Source organism: Schistocerca gregaria, chromosome 4 (assembly GCF_023897955.1).
Source record: "Schistocerca gregaria isolate iqSchGreg1 chromosome 4, iqSchGreg1.2, whole genome shotgun sequence".
NCBI lineage: Eukaryota > Metazoa > Arthropoda > Insecta > Orthoptera > Acrididae > Schistocerca > Schistocerca gregaria.
In genome coordinates, this window is record NC_064923.1 from 219,573,223 (window position 1) to 219,592,937 (window position 19,715).

At 37.4% G+C, this 19,715-nt stretch overlaps 2 protein-coding genes across 2 annotated transcripts in view; one reads left to right on the plus strand and one right to left on the minus strand.

Moving 5' to 3' along the window:
• The window catches only part of LOC126268125 (semaphorin-5A), a 614,642-nt gene extending 594,939 nt beyond the window's left edge, over window positions 1-19,703 (plus strand). Inside the window, exons 4-15 of the mRNA XM_049973655.1 lie at window positions 2,712-2,919; window positions 3,203-3,508; window positions 3,691-3,890; window positions 4,406-4,702; window positions 4,929-5,085; window positions 7,301-7,514; window positions 7,636-7,977; window positions 8,737-9,114; window positions 11,337-11,504; window positions 12,692-12,859; window positions 16,589-16,744; window positions 16,824-19,703. Of these exons, the coding sequence (XP_049829612.1) occupies window positions 2,712-2,919; window positions 3,203-3,508; window positions 3,691-3,890; window positions 4,406-4,702; window positions 4,929-5,085; window positions 7,301-7,514; window positions 7,636-7,977; window positions 8,737-9,114; window positions 11,337-11,504; window positions 12,692-12,859; window positions 16,589-16,744; window positions 16,824-17,272 (3,043 nt within the window). The 3' untranslated portion in view covers window positions 17,273-19,703. The remainder of the gene's footprint in view (window positions 1-2,711; window positions 2,920-3,202; window positions 3,509-3,690; window positions 3,891-4,405; window positions 4,703-4,928; window positions 5,086-7,300; window positions 7,515-7,635; window positions 7,978-8,736; window positions 9,115-11,336; window positions 11,505-12,691; window positions 12,860-16,588; window positions 16,745-16,823) is intronic.
• The window catches only part of LOC126268126 (acidic amino acid decarboxylase GADL1), a 137,512-nt gene continuing 135,740 nt past the window's right edge, over window positions 17,944-19,715 (minus strand). The window contains exon 11 of the mRNA XM_049973656.1: window positions 17,944-18,092. The gene's annotated coding sequence lies outside the window, so the exon portion shown is untranslated. The remainder of the gene's footprint in view (window positions 18,093-19,715) is intronic.

Here is a 19,715-nt window from a genome sequence, read left to right on the forward strand (position 1 = left end):
CAACAGTACTGGTGATGGTTTACTGTCGAAGATGTTCAACATGTCCTCCATCGGCAACACTACAGTGTCTGCAACGCCGCGCAAAAGACTGACAAACATGTGATATGTTGCCATTGGAATGGATTCACAGGTACTCACCATCGTCTCTCTCATGTCATTCAGCATACTTAGTTTTCGCGCGTGCATGTGTCCTTCTGAATTCCCGCAGAAAGAAGTCTAACGGCTATAGATAGTGAGATCTGGCTGCAAATTTAGCACTTCTCCGTCGACCTGTCCACCTCTCAACAAATGTTTCATCCAGGAATTGCTGCACAACATGATGGCAATGCAACGATGCACTGTCATGTTGAAAAAAAGAAAGTCATCTCTCTACGTTTGGTGAACAGCTGGTTCAATTCGTCCTGCAACATGATAAGGTACTGCCATCATCTGATCCTTGAAAAGAGACTGGCCCTTTGATGAACAGCTGGTTCAATTCGTCCCTGCAACATGGTAAGGTGCTTTACACCTGCCACTGAGCCTTCAAAAAATACAGGCCCTAGAAGTCCTCTGACAGACATGCCACACCACACCGATAAAAGAGAATGATTAACAACTCATTCTTCATAACATAAGGATTATCTCTCGCTCAGTACACACAGCAGTGGTGATTGATGGTTCCATTCAATTTAAACGTTGGCTCACCTGACCAAACAATGACACCAGTCAACTGTTCATTATTGCAAATCCTTTCACAAAATTCAAGGTGCCTATTCAGATTATCCTCTTTCATCGTGAGAGGCAGCCTGAGAACATATGGTTTCTGCTTTGCTTGCCTTCAAATGCGGTGAACTTGATTTGCTTACACTTGATTCATGTGCAGCGTAGCTTTTGGACTTCTTTGGGGGCCCTATTGACTTCTTTGGGGATCTTATGAAAGCCTGTACCACAGCGACCACCCCTCTTTCACCCGCTATTGATTTCTTCTTGTCACACTGTCCCTTCTGCAGATCGTATACACTTCCTTCCCTCTCAAATTTGCCACTCAGTTTCGTTATGTGTGTGAGTGGTGCAGTATAAAATTCTGCCTGCCATCATCTCTGCACTTCTTTCATGTTTTCACATTTCTGCTGACACTTTAAAACACACTTCCTTTCATAAAAGTTTTCAGCCATCTTGTTATTTACTTGTATTTACTGGCAACTGACAATAAACAAAAGAAATGCAATAGTCATGAGAGCAGCATATAATGTCAAATGGATCAGGTTAGTGTTAATGCCTCTTCAGCTATTTCAGTTCAAACAGTGTAAACCAACATGATAACATGCTAGCAACATGACGAAAATATTAACTTTGCAGAAAAAAATTATCAGAAACATATGCAGTGCAAAAGCCAAGAGAATCTTATTGGCCATTCTTAAGAGATCTTAAGATACTAAGTGTTCCCTCATTGTATCTGTATGAAACAATTCTTTTCACAAGTAATAACCCTAAACTCTTTTTGTCAAATAATTTCCAGCATAGTTACGAAACTAGAAACAAAGAAAGCTTCATGTTGCCTACACACAGGCTTAATCTTTTTGCAAAGACTCTACATTATATGGGAATGAAAGTATACAATAAACTGAATGACACACATTTTTGAAAGGTCCAAACTGGGGCAGTAAAAAGAGAATGATATAGCACCCTGGTTCAGAAATGTTATTACTCTGTTGATGAATTTTTTAACGATCTGACCATCTGTACAGGATAAAAACATTAACAATAAATAATATTCAGATTTTATTGTGATTATATAAAATATTGTATTCCATGTATAATTTATCATAGTATAAGCTGATGAGTCTCCTGTCCATAAAATCAATAATTTAACTTGTACGTTATGAGACAATAAAATTCTGATTCTGATTCTGACCACTTTGTGGAATACTCTGTGTTCTTCACTGCCTGACGTCGAGGAGATGGAGACAGATGAGAAAGAGAAACACTATGGTGTTCATTGCAAGGTGTGGAAATTACTAAATGCACAATATAAACGGGCACTTTTCTGAGAGCACAGGAGTTGCTAATAGTCAGATGACTTCTGGTGGGTACAGAGTTTATGATCTCATTGGGGAGTCTTGACTAAGAAACCATGTAGCACCCCATGACATTGTAATAGGTATTGTGAATGCAATGCTGATTCCAGTTTGCTTTTGTGAGGTGAGGAGAAGGGGCTTGTTCCCTCCACATATCAGATAAGAATTTTGTCTGAAATCTGAGGCACAGTGCATGTCTGTTGGATCTCATTCCCAAATTCGACCAATAATATGGTGTTCAATTCCACAAAGGTATCGGAATCCAAAATTGTCTGTTAGGGGCTCTTATGACCACTACTATTGCTACTACCATCTGTCAAATATTAGTGGGACTCGTGTTCCTACTGACCAAATAATTCTACCTTATTTAAAGAAGAAGATATCAACTATGGAAATATTCATTTGCATTACTTATTTATTTTTGCTGTATGCAGTTATTTGGTTCCTATCCCTTTAGCATATTTGCCCATTTACTTCTTCTTTCATATATGTATGGATGTCAGTACCTTTGCTAAGCTGTAGCAGTCAGTCCATGTGTGTATAATAGAAAGATTTTAATTTGTGAATAGGTCAATAAGTAAGTCACAGTTCTAAACTACATTTTTTCCATCCTTCAAATATATGTATTTAAATACCTCATTTCCTGTGTTTTAGGGATGCACTGTACCGACTCGCAATTCCTGATCTGCGGCAGCTGGAAAAAGCAGACTGGCCGGCACCTGCAAACAAGACTGCTCTCTGCCAGGCCAAAGGACAGACGGAGTACCAATGCCACAATTTTGTCCGCGTCCTTCTACGAAATGGCAAGCGGGTATTTGCCTGTGGCACAAGTGCGTTCTCACCACAGTGCACCTGGAGGGAGGTAAGCAGTGGCAATACTATAGGGTATGTGTGTATGTGTTTGGTATGCTACTAAGAGCGATTTCTATACATACAGTAAACTAAATCATAAACATTTTTTTTCCCTGCTTCTTAAATTCAAGAAACAAAGATGGTTGTGCACTTCCAGAACTTCACAGAATTTCAGACTTTTAATGTAGTCAAGAACTTCAACATGTTAATAAAATTTTTCATACTATTTTGTGTTAAAATGATGGTGAATTGTTTTTTTAATTCTGAATATAATTTTTTTATTTTAATTTCAGATTGAAAATTTGAATAATGTACTTGAATTTGTGAAAGGAGTTGCAAAATGTCCATTCAGTCCCACGTACAATATTACTGCCTTGATGACCCAAAATGGTCAGTATTTTGTGGGGAGTCCTATGGATTTCTCAGGAGCAGATCCAGCAATCTATAGGAGCCTTGGAGCTGGCTCTACCACACTCCGGACCAATCAGTACAACAGCAAGTGGCTGAATGACCCTCAATTTGTGGGATCTTTTGAGAAAGACAATTTTGTATACTTTCTCTTTAGAGAAAGTGCTGTGGAATACATTAATTGTGGAAAGGTAAGCTGTATGACTTTGTGCAGGTTATCAGAGAGAATAGTACTTCCCACATTTTTGCTGAATGAATGTGTGAACCTCTGTAATTAATAAACTGGTTGTATTTTTTGTTTTTAATCCACACTGCACACTGCAAGAAAATATAGATATACTCTATAGCCCATTCTGTGTATCTGTTGTTGCAGATAGTGTACTCACGCATAGCAAGAGTCTGCAAGAATGATAGTGGTGGACAGCTAATGTTAAAGGACAATTGGACAACTTTTGTCAAAGCTCGACTTAATTGTTCCATTCCTGGTGAATATCCATTCTATTTTGATGAAATTCAGGGAATGTCATATGTTGAAGAGGAAGAGACAATATATGCAACTTTCACCACTCCTCCGTAAGTACAAAAATGTCATTATGATTATGATGATGGCTCGTACCTGCTGATATTAGTATAACTTTATTGAAAAATTAAGGTATTGAGATTAAAAGAAAGTTAGGATTAATGATATTTGACTAATTTATATAAATTTGTTTTAATGCCCAGCTGAAAGGGGTTATGAGAATGTGCCATACTTCCCTGTAAAGGCAATAATTTTGCCATCCAGAACTTTCAGTTATCACAAAATTCAGAAGAAAGGAAGTCCTTTCAGCAAGCCACAAATTAACACTAAATAATATAATTCCTAAATCAGATCTGAAAAAAGAAGAAAATTATGTTTTGATTATGTCAGAAGTTTATTGTCATTTTCTTGGCAGTAATCCTCTGTCAAATATTTTCAACATCTTCTTTCTCAATTTCAGAAACTAAACCCCAATGTTGGCACTTACAAATTTGTTGCAGGGATACCATTAAAAACAAATTCCAGATTCCTCTAATTTTATATGAAATTGTTTGGTTTTCCTTCACAGAAACAGCATTCCTGGATCAGCCATATGTGCATTCAATATGACTGCTGTGGAAGCAGCATTTTTAGGCCCATTCAAACACCAAGATAAGCCAGGATCTGCTTGGGAGCGACACCACAATCAACACAAACAGTTGCTAGAATGCCAGGCTGCCCCACATTCTCACTTGCTACTGGATTCCTCGCGCTACCAACTGATGGACAGTGCTGTGCAGCCAGCTACAACAAAGCCGCTCTACACAGGACAGCTTGAGACACTCACCCACATAGCAATACATGTGATACCCACCAAGCTACACAGGTACCATCAGATTTTATGTTTAATTAATAAATTATATGACAGCTCAAATAGAATGATCATTGCACTACTAAGTGTATGTAGTTCAGTTTTGTAATTACATCTACCAGCATTGTTACTGTTGTGGGTAAAATCATATTTATTCAGTTCTTTGTTTAAGTATAGTAGTGGCATACAGAATTTTCTGTTTAGTGTGTTGAAGCATTTCAGTTGGTGTGTTTAATTTCAGAGCCGTGCATATAATTTATGCTGCAACCTCTGAAGGACTTGTCAAGAAGATATCAGTTTTACCAAGAACACAGGAAACCTGTGTTGTAGAAATATGGAAACCATACCCAGGGAATTCAGTAGTACCGATAAAGGCACTTCACTATCTAAAATCAGCTGTAAGTCATGAAATGCAATTAGATTCCATTTTGTTTTTTTAACAGTAATTAATGATATGTCTTTAAAATTTAAGGGCTGCAGATAGAGTTTCTCAGACTACATGGATGATGATGTTAATAATTATTCAGTCATATCCAACTTCCTTTGAATATTATACCTATATTCTGAATTTAAAAAAAAAAATTTAACAAAGTTTGGTTTCAATAATAGGGAACAATGGTCAAGATGTGAGTGTAATAAAGGAAACATCACTTAGCATCAATTATTGGGAAACTTCTATCATGTTTCAGTCACTGAAACTCATTTGATAACTCATTACATTAGTAACTGGGCCCTAAATCAACAACTAAAATATAACGTCTAAATATGTTGTAGTTGTGGTCTTCAGTCATGAGACTGGTTTGCTGCAGCTCTCCATGCTACCCTATCCTGTGCAAGTTTCTTCATCTCCCAGTACTTACTGCAACCTATGTCCTTTTGAATCTGCTTAGTGTATTCATCTCTTGGTCTCCCTCTACCATTTTTACCCTCCACGGTGCCCTCCAATGCTAAATTTGTGATCACTTGATGCCTCAGAACATGTCCTACCAACCGATCCCTTCTTCTGGTCAAGTTGTGCCACAAACTTCTCTTCTCCCCAATCCTATTCAATACCTCCTCATTAGTTACGTGATCTACCCATATAATCTTCAGCATTCTTCTGTAGCACCACATTTCGAAAGCTTCTATTTCTTCTTGTCCAAACTATTTATTGCCCATGTTTCACTTCCATACATGGCTACACTCCATACAAATACTTTCAGAAATGACTGCCTGACACTTAAATCTATACTCAATGTTAACAAATTTCTCTTCTTCAGAAACGCTTTCCTTGCCATTGCCAGTCTACATTTTATATACGTCTAAATATAAGAATGTCAAAAGCATAATTAAGGTGATTAAAAAAGCAGTTTATGCAACAGTACCCTAATGCCGTCATATGATAATTGTGATAGTTTTTATTTTATAATAGTCTCAAGTATTCATTACATTTCAATTGCCAGTCAATATTCATTCCTAAAAAAGTCATTTGATACACAATATTATGTTACCATTAAGTTCAAGTGGTGTCAGTGTCGCTTTACACGTACACTTATGTTGTCACTTTCCTTGATCAAGCTTACTTCATTGCGTGTTAACCACAAAATTTTTAATTTGCTTCTTTTCTTAAAGTTCCTGGATTTTTTAGATTTTATGTCTGTATGTCTTAATAGTCTCTGGGAAATGTAGTTTCTCATATTGAGAAAATGGAAGGAGAAAACTATTTTTAACTTGAAAAAATTTTGATAGTCAAGATTGCATAAATTAATATGTATTATTGATGACCAGATTTGACGGTTGAAACTGTCATCTTCATTGGTGTTACAAATTGTGTACCTTATGAGTTTATCACTCATGTCATGTTGTCGTTATGGTGGAGAACGTAGAACACACTATACTAGGTTTGTCGAAAGAAAAACCATACACAGCTAAAAAGCACCTTGTGCAAATGGGCATGATCACACACGTAACACTCCAATGAGGCTTGTTAGTTTTTAAAATGTACAAAACATAGTAAAAATGTTCTTTTGTACAAATGTTTGTATTTACATGACATTTTTAAAATAGTATATTAATTGTTCCACTGGTTAACTTACATATGTGTATGGTACACTCTGCTACTAACATATCCTACAGCTGAGGTTCTAACTCTCACCTACATCTAAAGTTTAGCACCAGTGTTTTCTTCTTCCTCTTTCTCAGTATTCTAGATTCCTTAACTTCAGTTATATGGCAGGTAGTTTATTTATTTGAAGAAGTACAAGTTTAATCTGCCAGGATGTTTCAAGTGGTGCAGAATCTAGAACCAAGTTAAATGAAATATCAAATAAATAAAATAGCAAATACGTACATAATTGTGTTCTGTAGCTATTTGCTAACTTCAATAAATAAATAAAACAGAATGTATGCTGTTTTGAAACTTCCTGGCAGATTAAAACTTTGTGCTGAACCAAAACTGAATTCCCAGAACCTTGCCTTTCACAAGCAATACTCTTACTGACTGGACAATCCAGGCAAGGTTCTGGGTCACACACACACACACACACAAGTTTAATCTGCCAGGAAGTTTCAAGTTTTATCACTGCTTACTTAATATGTATCAAATTGGATTTAATGGAATCTTATTATTTTCAGGACTCTGTATATATTGGCTCTGATAATGGCATTATTAGGATTTCTGCACAACACTGTTCTAGACTGACAAATAAGGCTGCTTGTTTGAATGCTATGGATCCATACTGTGGGTGGAACGAAATTCTCGAGAAATGTCAGACAGCTCCTAATGATAATCCTCTCACTCATCACTGGCAGCAAAGTGTGACACAGTGCCCTGTACTCACTGCTCCAGGTATTACATAGCTCTGTGGCCACATTTTCAAACCGAACAAAGTGTAGTCATTGTAAAATTAATTTATAAGAACGTACTCAATCTTTACAATTGTCTAATGGTAAAATAATAAAACTTATAGTGGACGGAGGTTGGAGCAGTTGGTCAAACTGGTTCCCATGCTCACATTCTGGAGAAACTGAGTCAGGGGATGAATGCCTGTGCAGCTCACGGCAATGCAACAATCCTGCACCACAGAATGGGGGCTCACAGTGCGTCGGCACTTCCATTCGAGTAACAAACTGCACAGTGCACGGTGGATGGACAGCCTGGTCAGCTTGGTCAGCTTGTTCTCAGACATGTGGAGTGGCTGTCAAGACACGGCGTCGCATCTGTGGTAATCCTGCACCAGCCCACGGAGGGAGAGTGTGTGTTGGGCAAGATCGTAGTGAAATTTACTGCACTTCAAATCCACCATGTCCTGGTGAGCATGCAAACCTTTTGTTAAATTATACAATCTTGTAACCATTTAAATAAACCATAATTTATTGTGCACATATAAAGTAACTGGATAGTAAAAAATTTACTCCCCCAAGTGGCAGCAGGAGAACACGATTATAAGAGGTATTACAGTTTCCAAACTTTAGGAGCCCTTGGCTCCTTGTTCTGGCAGAAAGGTTGAATGGGAAGTAAGAGGAGTGAAGTAAAAGGACTGATGGGGTTTAGAAACAGGGGTAGGGTTCAAAAAAATTGCCCAGAACCCCAGGTCAGGGTGACTTGCCATCCGATAAGTCTCCCCTGATCCAAGATTCTGGGCGATTTTTGCAAACCTTGCCCCTTTTTCTAAACCTCACCAGTCCTTTCCCTTCACCCTTCTTGTGTCCCCTTTGACCATTCTGCCAGAAGAAGAAGCCAGGAGCTCTGAAAGTTTGCAAACTGTAATACCTCTTATGCGTGTGTTCTCCTGCTGCCGCTTGGTGAGCAGATATTTTATCTATCCATTTAAATTATAATTTATTGTGCAATGTTTGTATGTTAATTGTAACTAAACCCATCATATTTCAGTTTTATGGTTTCTGTAAATCAATCATTTTTCTTCTTCTCGAAATTCAACTCAGTAATTACATCAGAGTATTTAAAAGATTTTCTGCAATGAATTTCTAATTCACCAGTTGAGAGACCTCCTTGAAATCCTTTTAATTTTAATCTGACAGACAGACACATAACAGATTTTCTGTTTCAGCTTTGACACTGCCTCCCAGGGATGGTCAGTGGAGTGCCTGGGGAGAATGGGAAGAGTGTTCTGTTCCATGCGGTGGAGGTTTCCGAACAAGGAGGCGACTGTGTAACAGTCCTCCACCAGAGAACGGAGGTCGGGACTGCCAAGGGTGTAATCTTGACTTTGAGACATGTAATATGCATGCCTGTCAAGACAGCAAGAGATTCTCTACGTGGACTCCTTGGTTGCCCCTTAGTAGTCTTGCAGCAGAGACAGGCTACGTGGAGAGAAGATTCAGATTCATTTGCAAGGCTCCTGTGTCTGATCCCACACATATCAAGATATCTCAACACAAAGAAGAAGAGAGATTCTGTCATCTAAATGGTTCATGCTACAGAACTGGTACGTTCAAGTTTCAGGGGTGAATGTTGATTCCACTGAATTTTTTTACACGACACAACTTAACCAAAAATTGTTTTATTTAAATATTACTCTGAAACACTTTATTGTATTAGTCAGTTCGCAGTAAATGACAAATTGTTGTTTTACTTGGGAAAAAGTCAGTTAAAGAAATCTACCACCCTTCATTTTCCTTGAGGAGCAAGCTTTTAAAAATCTTTCAGTTGTTCAGCCTACTGATATACAAATCAGATCATGCCAATGAATCTGAATGTGGTTCTTAAAAACAGTTTTCATTAATCATGTGTTATAAAACTTCACACACTATGCTTGCATAAAATTTATACAAAATATTCTATGAAACATGTTGTACAAATACTTTAATTAGATTCACTAGCTACATAATATGATGGAACATTAAGCAACAGACAGTAATGTAAGAATCTAAAAAATGGGTACCTTTGGGAAAAAATCTTTTCTAAACGTATACACATGCATAGAGGTGCTCCTTGTGTGTTTTGTCTCTAGACTCTGTGAAATAGAACTTCGTCTGAAAACTAATATTTTTTGTCCTTTCTATGTGTGCTTCTCATTGTCTCCTTCACATAGTGTTACACAGACATGCAGGGGTTTTTTCGTTCCCTGGACTGATAGAGGACACTTTTATATGCGTGTTCAGCACCAAAAGAGGCTATTGCTCAGTGTGTGACAGAAATTTTTTCCACTGTTGATGAGTATATGACATAAGTGCATAATTATTTTTAGTTATTCTTACTTATTATGTGCAGCATATACCATTATTTTTTCCTCTTCTTGATATGTTGCTCCATATTTAATAGCATCCAAATTGCATTATCTCTTTTCCATGTCACCCATTTGCACTTTTTTTTCCTTCTTCTGTGAACTCATGTTAATACAAGAGGCAGCACAGCTATACTAAAACAAGTACCTTCACAGACAACAACCACATCACACAACATTTCAAGCTCTTATTGGGTGTCTGTGTGATCATGAGTCCTTTCAGACTGATAAATGTGCAGAAAGGTGGTGGACTGTGCGCACACCAGATTTGGAGAACCTGGCTGTACAGGATATTGAGATGAATCCTAGTACAAGCTCCGGGCAAGTGGCCTGCCAACATGGTGTAAGCCAACGTACAATTATATGGGTCATCAGTCCTCTTTACTGAAGAAGCAACCTTTACCAGAACTGGGATCATCCATCTGCATAATCTTCATTTGTGGGCTACAGACAATGGTCGGGGAATGGTTGTGGCATCTTATCAGCATCAATGTGTGGGCAGGGATTCTTGGTGGCCATATACTTGGACCAGTTATTATTCCACAAAACCTCAATGGAGGAACGTACTCGGACTTCCTGTGGGATACTGTACCTGGGCTGCTTGAGAATGCGCCTTTGGCAATATGACAGGTTATGTAATTTCTGCATGATGGAGCACCACCTGTCTTCCACACTACAGTTTGCTGATACTGCAACAGAATCTTCCTCGATGTGGGATAGGATACAGAGGCCCTGCGGCATGGCCTGCTAGATCACTTAAACCCCCAGGATTTTTACCTCTGGGGGCATCTGAAAAGTCTTGTGGATGCTGAATCTTCAACTGTCTGTTCATGATTCCTGTGACACTATTTGGAGAGAGGTCAGAACATGCAGAAGAACATGGTAATAAGATGATGTGATGTGTGAAAGTGTGCATTGCATCCCATGGAGTTCGAACATCTGTTGTGACGTGGATCAGTGCAACTCTGTACTGTGTTTTGGGACAATTTGTTGTTGTTGCATGCACACCGTCCATGTCTTGACATCATATGACCTTTTTTACCCCATTTCCAGTCAGGATTTTGTCCTTGTAGTTTGTCAGTGTCATTTATATGTTTATAAGGAATAATTTGTGTAACACTAGACTATTGCAAAACCTATAAAACATGTGTAAATATGATATGAATTATCTTGTACATAATAACAACAAATTGACTTCACTGTTGATTTCTAGGTAGGTAACAGAATTTTGTTACTGTCTGTTGATCAGATCTACATATTTTCTCTGTCTTTATGAATGACATGGTGTAAGCTGAGAAGCCAGTAGATTATCTGCAACATATGCTTACCTATTTGTTATAGCTTGTAGGCAACTGTTAAGAGATAAATACAAAAAATTAATGTATTAGATAACTCAGTCTAAATTAGAAGTTTCTGTTTTATAGGCAGAGGTGAGTCTGATGACTTGTGGTCTGAGTGGTCTGGCTGGTCACCTTGTTCAGAAGAATGCGGAGGTGGACAGCAACACAGGACAAGGGTCTGCGAGGATAAGCCAGAAAACTGTGAAGGGTTGTCACGCATGTCTCGACAGTGCAACACTCACAAATGCAAAGGTTGGTATTTATTATAACAGGGAAGTAGCTAACTAATAGTTGACAAAATTAGTTTCTTCTGAGTACATATGCTCTACTCCAGTGCCTGCTTCACCACCCTGCCACTTGAATTCCCACTACCCCAATAACAGCTTATCTGCATTATATAGATGCCCCGTCTGACAGCAAACATTCCCTCCCCCTCAACAACATCCTTTCTTCTCATGTACACTCCACCTGATGCAGATGCTCACCACAGTCTAGTTGCAGTGATGGTTCAGTAACTTCTATATTGTTAATTGTTACATTTACTCTCACCATTATTCATATTTCACCCAGGACATTCCAGTATCATATTTATATTGCAGTTTTTGTTTCACAAACCTCTGTGGACTTGTCCGAGTGCCTTTTCTACATATCGATTCTCACACTTTATTCGTGATTTGGTCACCAGGTGTGTCACTTTTTCATCGCCACCTTTATGCATACAGTAACACAGATTTTGAGATGTGGCACAGTAGAACTTAATTTTTCGCCAGTACCAATATTGAATTCACACTTTTAAAATATGCAGACTATAAAAGTCCCCCCCCAAATGGTCAAAGTACCAGAACTTTTTTTTGCATATCAAGAACTGCTAATACCTATTAGTACAACCTGGAATTTTACTGTATTTTATCAATCTTCACAAAAGTGCTTAAGTGTGTATGTGGACCATATTAAAACCAATGTGGTGATGTCTCTACAGTTACATGGTCAGAATCATACATAGCTGTTGCTAAAAACAAGATGTATACAAACTATACACAGATGAATTACTGGCTGTTTACCACACAGTCACAGGTAATTGGGTGATCCTGTAGAAAACAAATACTAAGTTCCCTATCTTGTAATAGGTAGACAGATAATTATTTTCCTTTTATAAGTTGTTTATCAGCTGGATATAGAATGTAGGAACAGTTTACATTAGCTGCTTTTTCGGTTAGTATGTTCATTTTTCATTCCATATCTCTTACAGTTGTGCTACGGAGCTATGGAATACAAAGTGTAAGTGCGTGAGAGAAAGAATAAATCTGTTAATATGAATAAGTATTCTCATGTCCATGCTGTGAGTTTCTGTCACATTATCTCCAGAACTCAAAACTACATTTTTTTAAAGACAGGTGATAACTTTGCCTCCTGCTTATGTGTGACATATGCTTTCACAGCGGAATGGGGCTGCTGGTCAGAATGGTCTGGATGTTCTGCAACGTGTGGACAAGGTCTGCGGCAGCGTACTCGCATCTGCCTAAGTGTCAGCAACAGAGCGCAGGTTGACTCGGGCTGCGATGGACCTTCTGTCAGCCAGGAACCATGTGAGCTGACGAGCTGTGAATGTAAGCCTTTATTCATATTGCTGGCATGGTTTTTGCTAAATTGTCTTTTGTTAATTGATGAATGTACGCTGTACACAATATTTCATGTAACTGAATAAAATTAACTGAAAAATCCAGGATGGATTCTAAACTAATATAGAGAACAGAGAGCAGCAGACTGGCATGTGGAAAATGAAGGTCTATAACTAGGGAGCAATGTATCCATTTTTGTGAAATGTTTGGCCTTTCCCTCACAGCTACCTACAAACCCGTGTGTGCTACATCTGTTTGAAAATTTAAATTAAGTAATTACAAGAATCACACTTTCCTACTGGCATGCAGCTTAGCAAAAGTGACCACTGTATTTTAAAAATTCACCTGACTCATCAATACATCTTGCATTTGTCATTGGAAGATCTCCACTGAGGAATTTTGCATTATTCAGAAAAGTGTAAACTGAATCTTAATCACAAGTCTGAAGTTGAACAGTATTAGTGTATCCAAACCAAAGCTAATGCCACTCTGAAATCACTCACCATTACAAAGAAAAAATGCAAAGGTTTTCTTTGGGTTTAAAATGAAAAAGCTTTCAGTGATGTGCACGCCATTTCCATTGGGAATGATATTGTTGAGAAAGAGGGAATCAGTGGTGACATTGTACATGTGGGTTTGAAATGGTATGTGTGATGACTGCACATACATAAATGATGGTTTAGAGAATATGGTTGTAGATGTTGATCAATTATGACAAATCAGCCATACATTCAGCAACTGGTTTGAAGCCAGCAGTTTTAGTGTAGCCATAATGGGCAGGTGTGTGCATCTTTGGAAGACGGTAGGATAATGTAGAATCTTACTATGCAGTTTCAACTGTGCAAAAACGGTTTACTACTCCTGTTGGTGTACACTTCCACATTCCAGGTTGTAATTTAGAGGGGAGATATTGCCCAATATGAAGTACTTAAGTTGTAAAAGCCTTAAAGACACCTGGCATCTATTGGAGCTGTGCTGGCCGGAGGTACAAAGTTCCCCAAGTGTCTTTAAGGAGTGTTCTTATCGGAGATGTATCAAGTTGAAGTTAGCACAAAACAGTCACAGTGTTGTTAAACTTGAAGTCAAATATCGGGGATCTTCTTCATTGAGGTGAAAAAGTGATAATTTGCATTCAGATTGTGAGAAAAAAATGAATTCTTAACAAAATTTTTTCATTTAAGTCTCTCTTAGTGCTAAAATGAATTATGCCCCTAGTACAAATAATTAAACAGGATTGATTGCCTGCAAAGATAGTTTATGACACTGTACCATTGCTGACTGTTCTGGTTTTGGATAACCTCAGGTTGGACAAACTGTGTTAGTGGCAGGAGAAATTCTATGAGCTGGAGTGATTTTTCAGGAATGGATTATGGTTTGTTGTTTGTACTGACAAAACTGGAAAGGAACTTGTAGGAAAACACTAATCTTAAACAAACCAAGATAGTGATGTAATAAGGTTTACGTTCATTTGATATGCAGCTGATTTCAGCAGGCAATGGGTGCAGTGCTATTGTACCTGCTTGACAGGACCATGTGAAGTACAATGTGTGTCAGCTTTCCAATGATAATGTGTGCAGCATACCGTATTTACTCGAATGTAAGCCGCACTCGAATCTAAGCCGCACCTGAAAAATGAGACTCGAAATAAAGGAAAAAAAAATCCTGAATCTAAGCCACACGTAAAATTTGAGACTCAAAATTCAGGGGGAGAGAAAAGTTTTAGGCCGCACCTCCAAATCGAAAGAAAGTTGGTCCATTGTAATATGAGACACAATTTAGGTCGAATGAAAGACGATACAGCTACAGTAGTTTGTTCGAGTCGTAAGCTTAGCAGTTAAGCTGTACCAGGTAGCCATTGCTATGCACCAGGCGCTCTGTCCGAATTTATACGGGTACCCTTCCTCTTTCACATGCCTTATCTGGTTTGAAACGATTGCTTATTTTGCTTTGATCTGATACGTGCTGTTTTCTTTGTTATATGTGTTCATGTCACTCTAAGATGAAAATGCATTACTGTACTGTGTCATGGATTGTTTGTTGTGTGTTTACGGCCTGTAGCCGCTCGCGGCACGGCTTGCTTCTGTGCACGCTACCGCCGCTTACAATATATAAAAAAAAGAAAGGAATCATCTAATTAGCGAAACAATGGCAAGAGACTGCTATTTATTCTTACTTACACTGCTGCTTTCTTTGATAATGATTAACAAGAACCAAATAATAGACTGCGTGTGATAGAAGAGGTTCTGAACGAGAGTTAGTCGAACATTTTTCTCCGTTTGAAAATCTTTACGGCCGCTTCTTTAGTACATCAAATTGTGCACAGAAATTAGAGTCATCTTAGATTTAAAAATCTACTCAGTTGGCACGCTTCATTTCTGACTGTATCACTATTAGGTATAAAAATAATACGAATATAAACATGACATGACATGATATGTATATTCTTCCGCATTTGCTGTTGTCTCACTCTATAGTTTCGTAGTTCATTAGGCAAACGGGATTTAAATGAGATAGTAGCAAACACGAAAGAATACATGGCAAAATGTTTATATTCGTATTCTTTCTTATGGTGAAGAGAATACTGCATGTGATTCACAATTTGTCAGGTTCCTATTAGCAACCATCTCTTCTCACAGGTAGGAAAAAATTCAGAACGTAGACTTGGCCATATTGACAAACATCCCAAATAGTCTTGCCCGACGGATTTTTGTAGTAAATTGAAATTCTGCTACATTCGAAGATGAACAATACGGAATTTGTATTTACTTCATTGGATAATGTATGAAAATGCAGTGGTCGAAACTCAGGGCGGAGAATAAAAACTCGTCGACCACCTTTTTTTTAAATTTATTTACTGACGTAGAGGTTTTGGTGCCAGTATCTTTGTGCCTACAAAGCATGCCTGTGTAGCACTACGTATATTCGACGGCAGAAGTTAGTTGTGGCGTCACCTACCAACATTTTTCAGAACTTCCGCTTGCTTTGCACTCGATTCTAAGCCGCAGGCGGTTTTTTGGATTACAAAAACCGGAAAAAAAGTGTGGCTTAGATTCGAGTAAATACGGTATATCTTTGTTACTTCATCTTCAGGATTTAGACAGATTCACAATAGCTCCTAATAGCTTTAGGCACTATCCAAGACATTGACATTAATAAATGACTCTTATTATTTCCCTTAAACTGTATTGTGAAGTTTTCAATCTTCTTTTGAAGAAGTCAAAGCACATAGGAAAGTGCATGAATTTCCATTGATCAACATTTGATACCTACTGCCTAATAACTTACTTCATTTATTAAATAAATGAATGATTTGTTGGAATATCTTAAATCTGGGCAACTGTTACCTTGTTGGTCACCTGTTATGCTATATCAACATTTCTTCTACCTAAACAATCTAAAATTTCCTTCCTGCTCGCATTGATCAGTTTTACATTTATTTTTAAAACAATTCATCACTGAGGCAAAACTCAAAAACAGATCTGCTTCGCAACTTTGGGAACCATTACAAAGACCTTTTGTTACATCATTTTCTGGAGTCACTTGAAAAATGCTTTTCTGTTTGAGAACTAGGGGTCATTCAAAAGTAATGAAGACTTTTCAATCATGTAGAATCATAGAAAATATCCCCACCTACAAACAATTCCATGTTTTTAGTCAAAGCATTGTTCATTATGTGTCAAGACACGCTACTAATATTGCATTGTGCTTTTGTCACAGCACTTATGGGATGGGAATCGTGGTCAGTTTGGTCTTTGTGTGATGATGCTGGAGAGCAGCACAGACGCAGAAAATGTCAGACAACGAACCCTGGACCTCAGCTGTGCCAGGGCCATGATCAGGAGACAAGAATGTGTGTGCAGACAACTGAAAATGGTAATTTAATCACACACTTAAAGTCCTGCAACTTGAAATCAAGAACATGTTTATTAATAATCTTTTGTTTTCTTTGTAGATCTCAACCCACTTGGTGTTCAGAGCAGCCTTGACCTCAAGAAAGCTGAATCTCTGTCTGTTGGAGTTATTCTAGGTTCTTGTGTAGCTGCCTTCATACTGGGTGTAATTCTGGCTGCTGCGGTTAGCTATTATTACCAGAAGAGGCGAAGACCGCGGATACCTGGCAGCCCACATTACATTTCATCAAAGCAAAATCCTTATGTTACAGTGCCACTAAAGGAAACAAGCAGCCATTCAAAGCGGGCACCTTCAAATAGTAGTAATGGCTCCACCAGCAGTCCTCATAGGAGTGCAAGTAACCCTAGTGGAGGTATCTCACTGGGTACACCAAAGCTGTTCTCAAAACCAGCAGTTGAGTACGAAACTGCAACTATAAAAAGGAACAGTCATAGCCTAGCAAATGGGCAAATACGAGCTGATCTGGATCAGCAGGACAAATTCTTCTGACTAAATGCAAAGTGAATCATTTCTGTGATGCGGTAACAGAGAAATTGTTTGGGATGAAGTGAATTTCTGTTTCAGTGCGCAAGCAACATAATTTAACAGTTTTTCACACGTGTGTGTGTTTGTATTTGTGTGTGTGTGTGTGGGGGGGGGGGGGGGGGATGTGGGTGCATGTGCACGCATTAGTGCATGCCCACTTCCATTTTTCATACAGTGACTTGAATGATATGGAGGATTAAGTAGATGAACATTTCATCTCGATTGTGACAACTACCCCCTCAAGATTTCAGTGCATCTGACACACTGCTGGTGCTAATAAATGACTTCTAAAGTTGTTGACTGCTGATGAAATGTCTGTTTTTCAGTATTTCAAAAAAGAAACAATGGTTCCTTCAAATGTATGTACATAAAATGAGTGACTAGAGCGGACACTTGTTATAAGTGGTATCAAACTGTTCTATAACAATGTTATGGATCGTGAAAGAATTTACAAGCCCCACAAAGAGATTATCTGGTGATATCTTAAGTGTAGACTGCATATGGAAGTCTTATCTTCATACTTTGTGCCAATGAACTGTTTCTTGTTTTAAGTGTGTATATATGTACATATCTTCATTTGATGAATTGACAAATTCTGAACAGAATGTTATAAATATTTGTATATTTTGTGTAAATAGTATTAAGAGTTTTATTATTTTCATAAGACTTTACACATATCAGTAAATTTCCAGACCTTTTTTATGAAAGACGTTATACAGCAACAAAATTAATGTGGCTCCACTGTTGTTGTTAACCTGCTGTGTTGCTGTCTTCTCGTGCATTCCTGCGACAGAAAAAGACAATTATCTTTAGAAATTTATTGTTCATTTGATCCCAAATGTAAAAAATTTTTCTGTGATATTCATAGCATTCTATATATTTGTCACATATAGCTATTTATATTCTCATGCAGTAGCAGGAATTTTTTAAACAAGGCTACAAACTATTATAGATACTTTTACAGCACAATGTACAAGGTCTAAACCCTTCTCTATATTCCTTAGAATATTTCAACATCACAGAGAAAATTAAATCTAACATTCCCTGCAGACACTAGCAAAAAAATTAGAGATGTAATGCAATGGGATATTCTACTGAAATATATTTTCCATAATAGCTCAATATGCAAAAATTACATAAGTAAACATGAAATAAAGTCACACCACTCATCACAGTAATATACATCCACAATGATTCATGAAAATTATTATTATGAAGTGACAGTGAGAATTTGTATCAGTCCAGGAGGCACATTTGGAGAACCAAATGATTAAGGAAGCTAGTAATAAAAGAAGGAAATCAACGTTGGAGTCACAGTCATGATATAAATTTTCATGTGTCTCTCTAGATTTATGAGCAGCAGTTATTGTCTGTTTTATCGTCTCCACCATCAGTGTTACACAAGGATAGAGATGAACACAGCTGTTACTGATGTATAATATTGTGAGAGCTGGCAATATATCTTCATCTGTGTCATACTAAAAACTCCAAAAGTCAGCCTGGTATTTCAACAGCTATGTTCAGTATATTACACAACTATGTTTCTTCTTTGTTTAATACTAAACGTATCTCTATTAGTAAACTTGCTATCATTCTCAGTTATTTGGAAACATTTTTCTCAAAAGTAACAAGGAATTGAGAAGCAGTCGAAAACCAAATAGTGTAGAGTAGTGATTTTTCATAATAGTGAAAGAAAAAAAGATAAATAATAAACAATTGTGACACATACTCGAAATTTGTTTTTTGCAAGTTGTAAAGGAAATGATTTGTAATTGTGATGGTATATAATAGTTCAGAACCTCATTAGCATATCTGTTCACAAAGACAAAAAATACAGCTTAAGCTGAAAAACAGGATTTCTTGAACTAATTTTGTCTTTTGGATTTGACTGTTCTGCTCTTTTATTCTTTACAACGTATTACTGCAAACTGTCATTATATTCTGGTTTTTGGATTTGATATGAATTCTCTACAATACAATAATGGATAAGAAGTTTACTAAGTAATTTGACACAAGTTCATAACAGACAATTTAAGCTTTATATCATAGCAGTAATTCATGACAGAGAAAGCAATTTGTATGTCAGGTCATTATTTCCAGATTATGCAGTTTATACGTAAAATGTATTCTGACAATCACAGCATAAATTTCTCTAACAACTATTTTATACAAGAATTTTTATATGTTTGTCTTATAGTGTGGTACAGAATTGATCTGTATATCATTCTTACTTTTTAACTATGGTTATGTCTAACTGCAGGGTCCAGTATCTTTTAAGCTAAAAGAGGCAACATCAGATGTACATAGTTGTATTAATAATCTATGTGACTCATATTGAGTCTGAAAAATGAACTTATTTTTAAATATTTTATTAATAAAGAATTATAAAATATAACAGTTTTAGTTT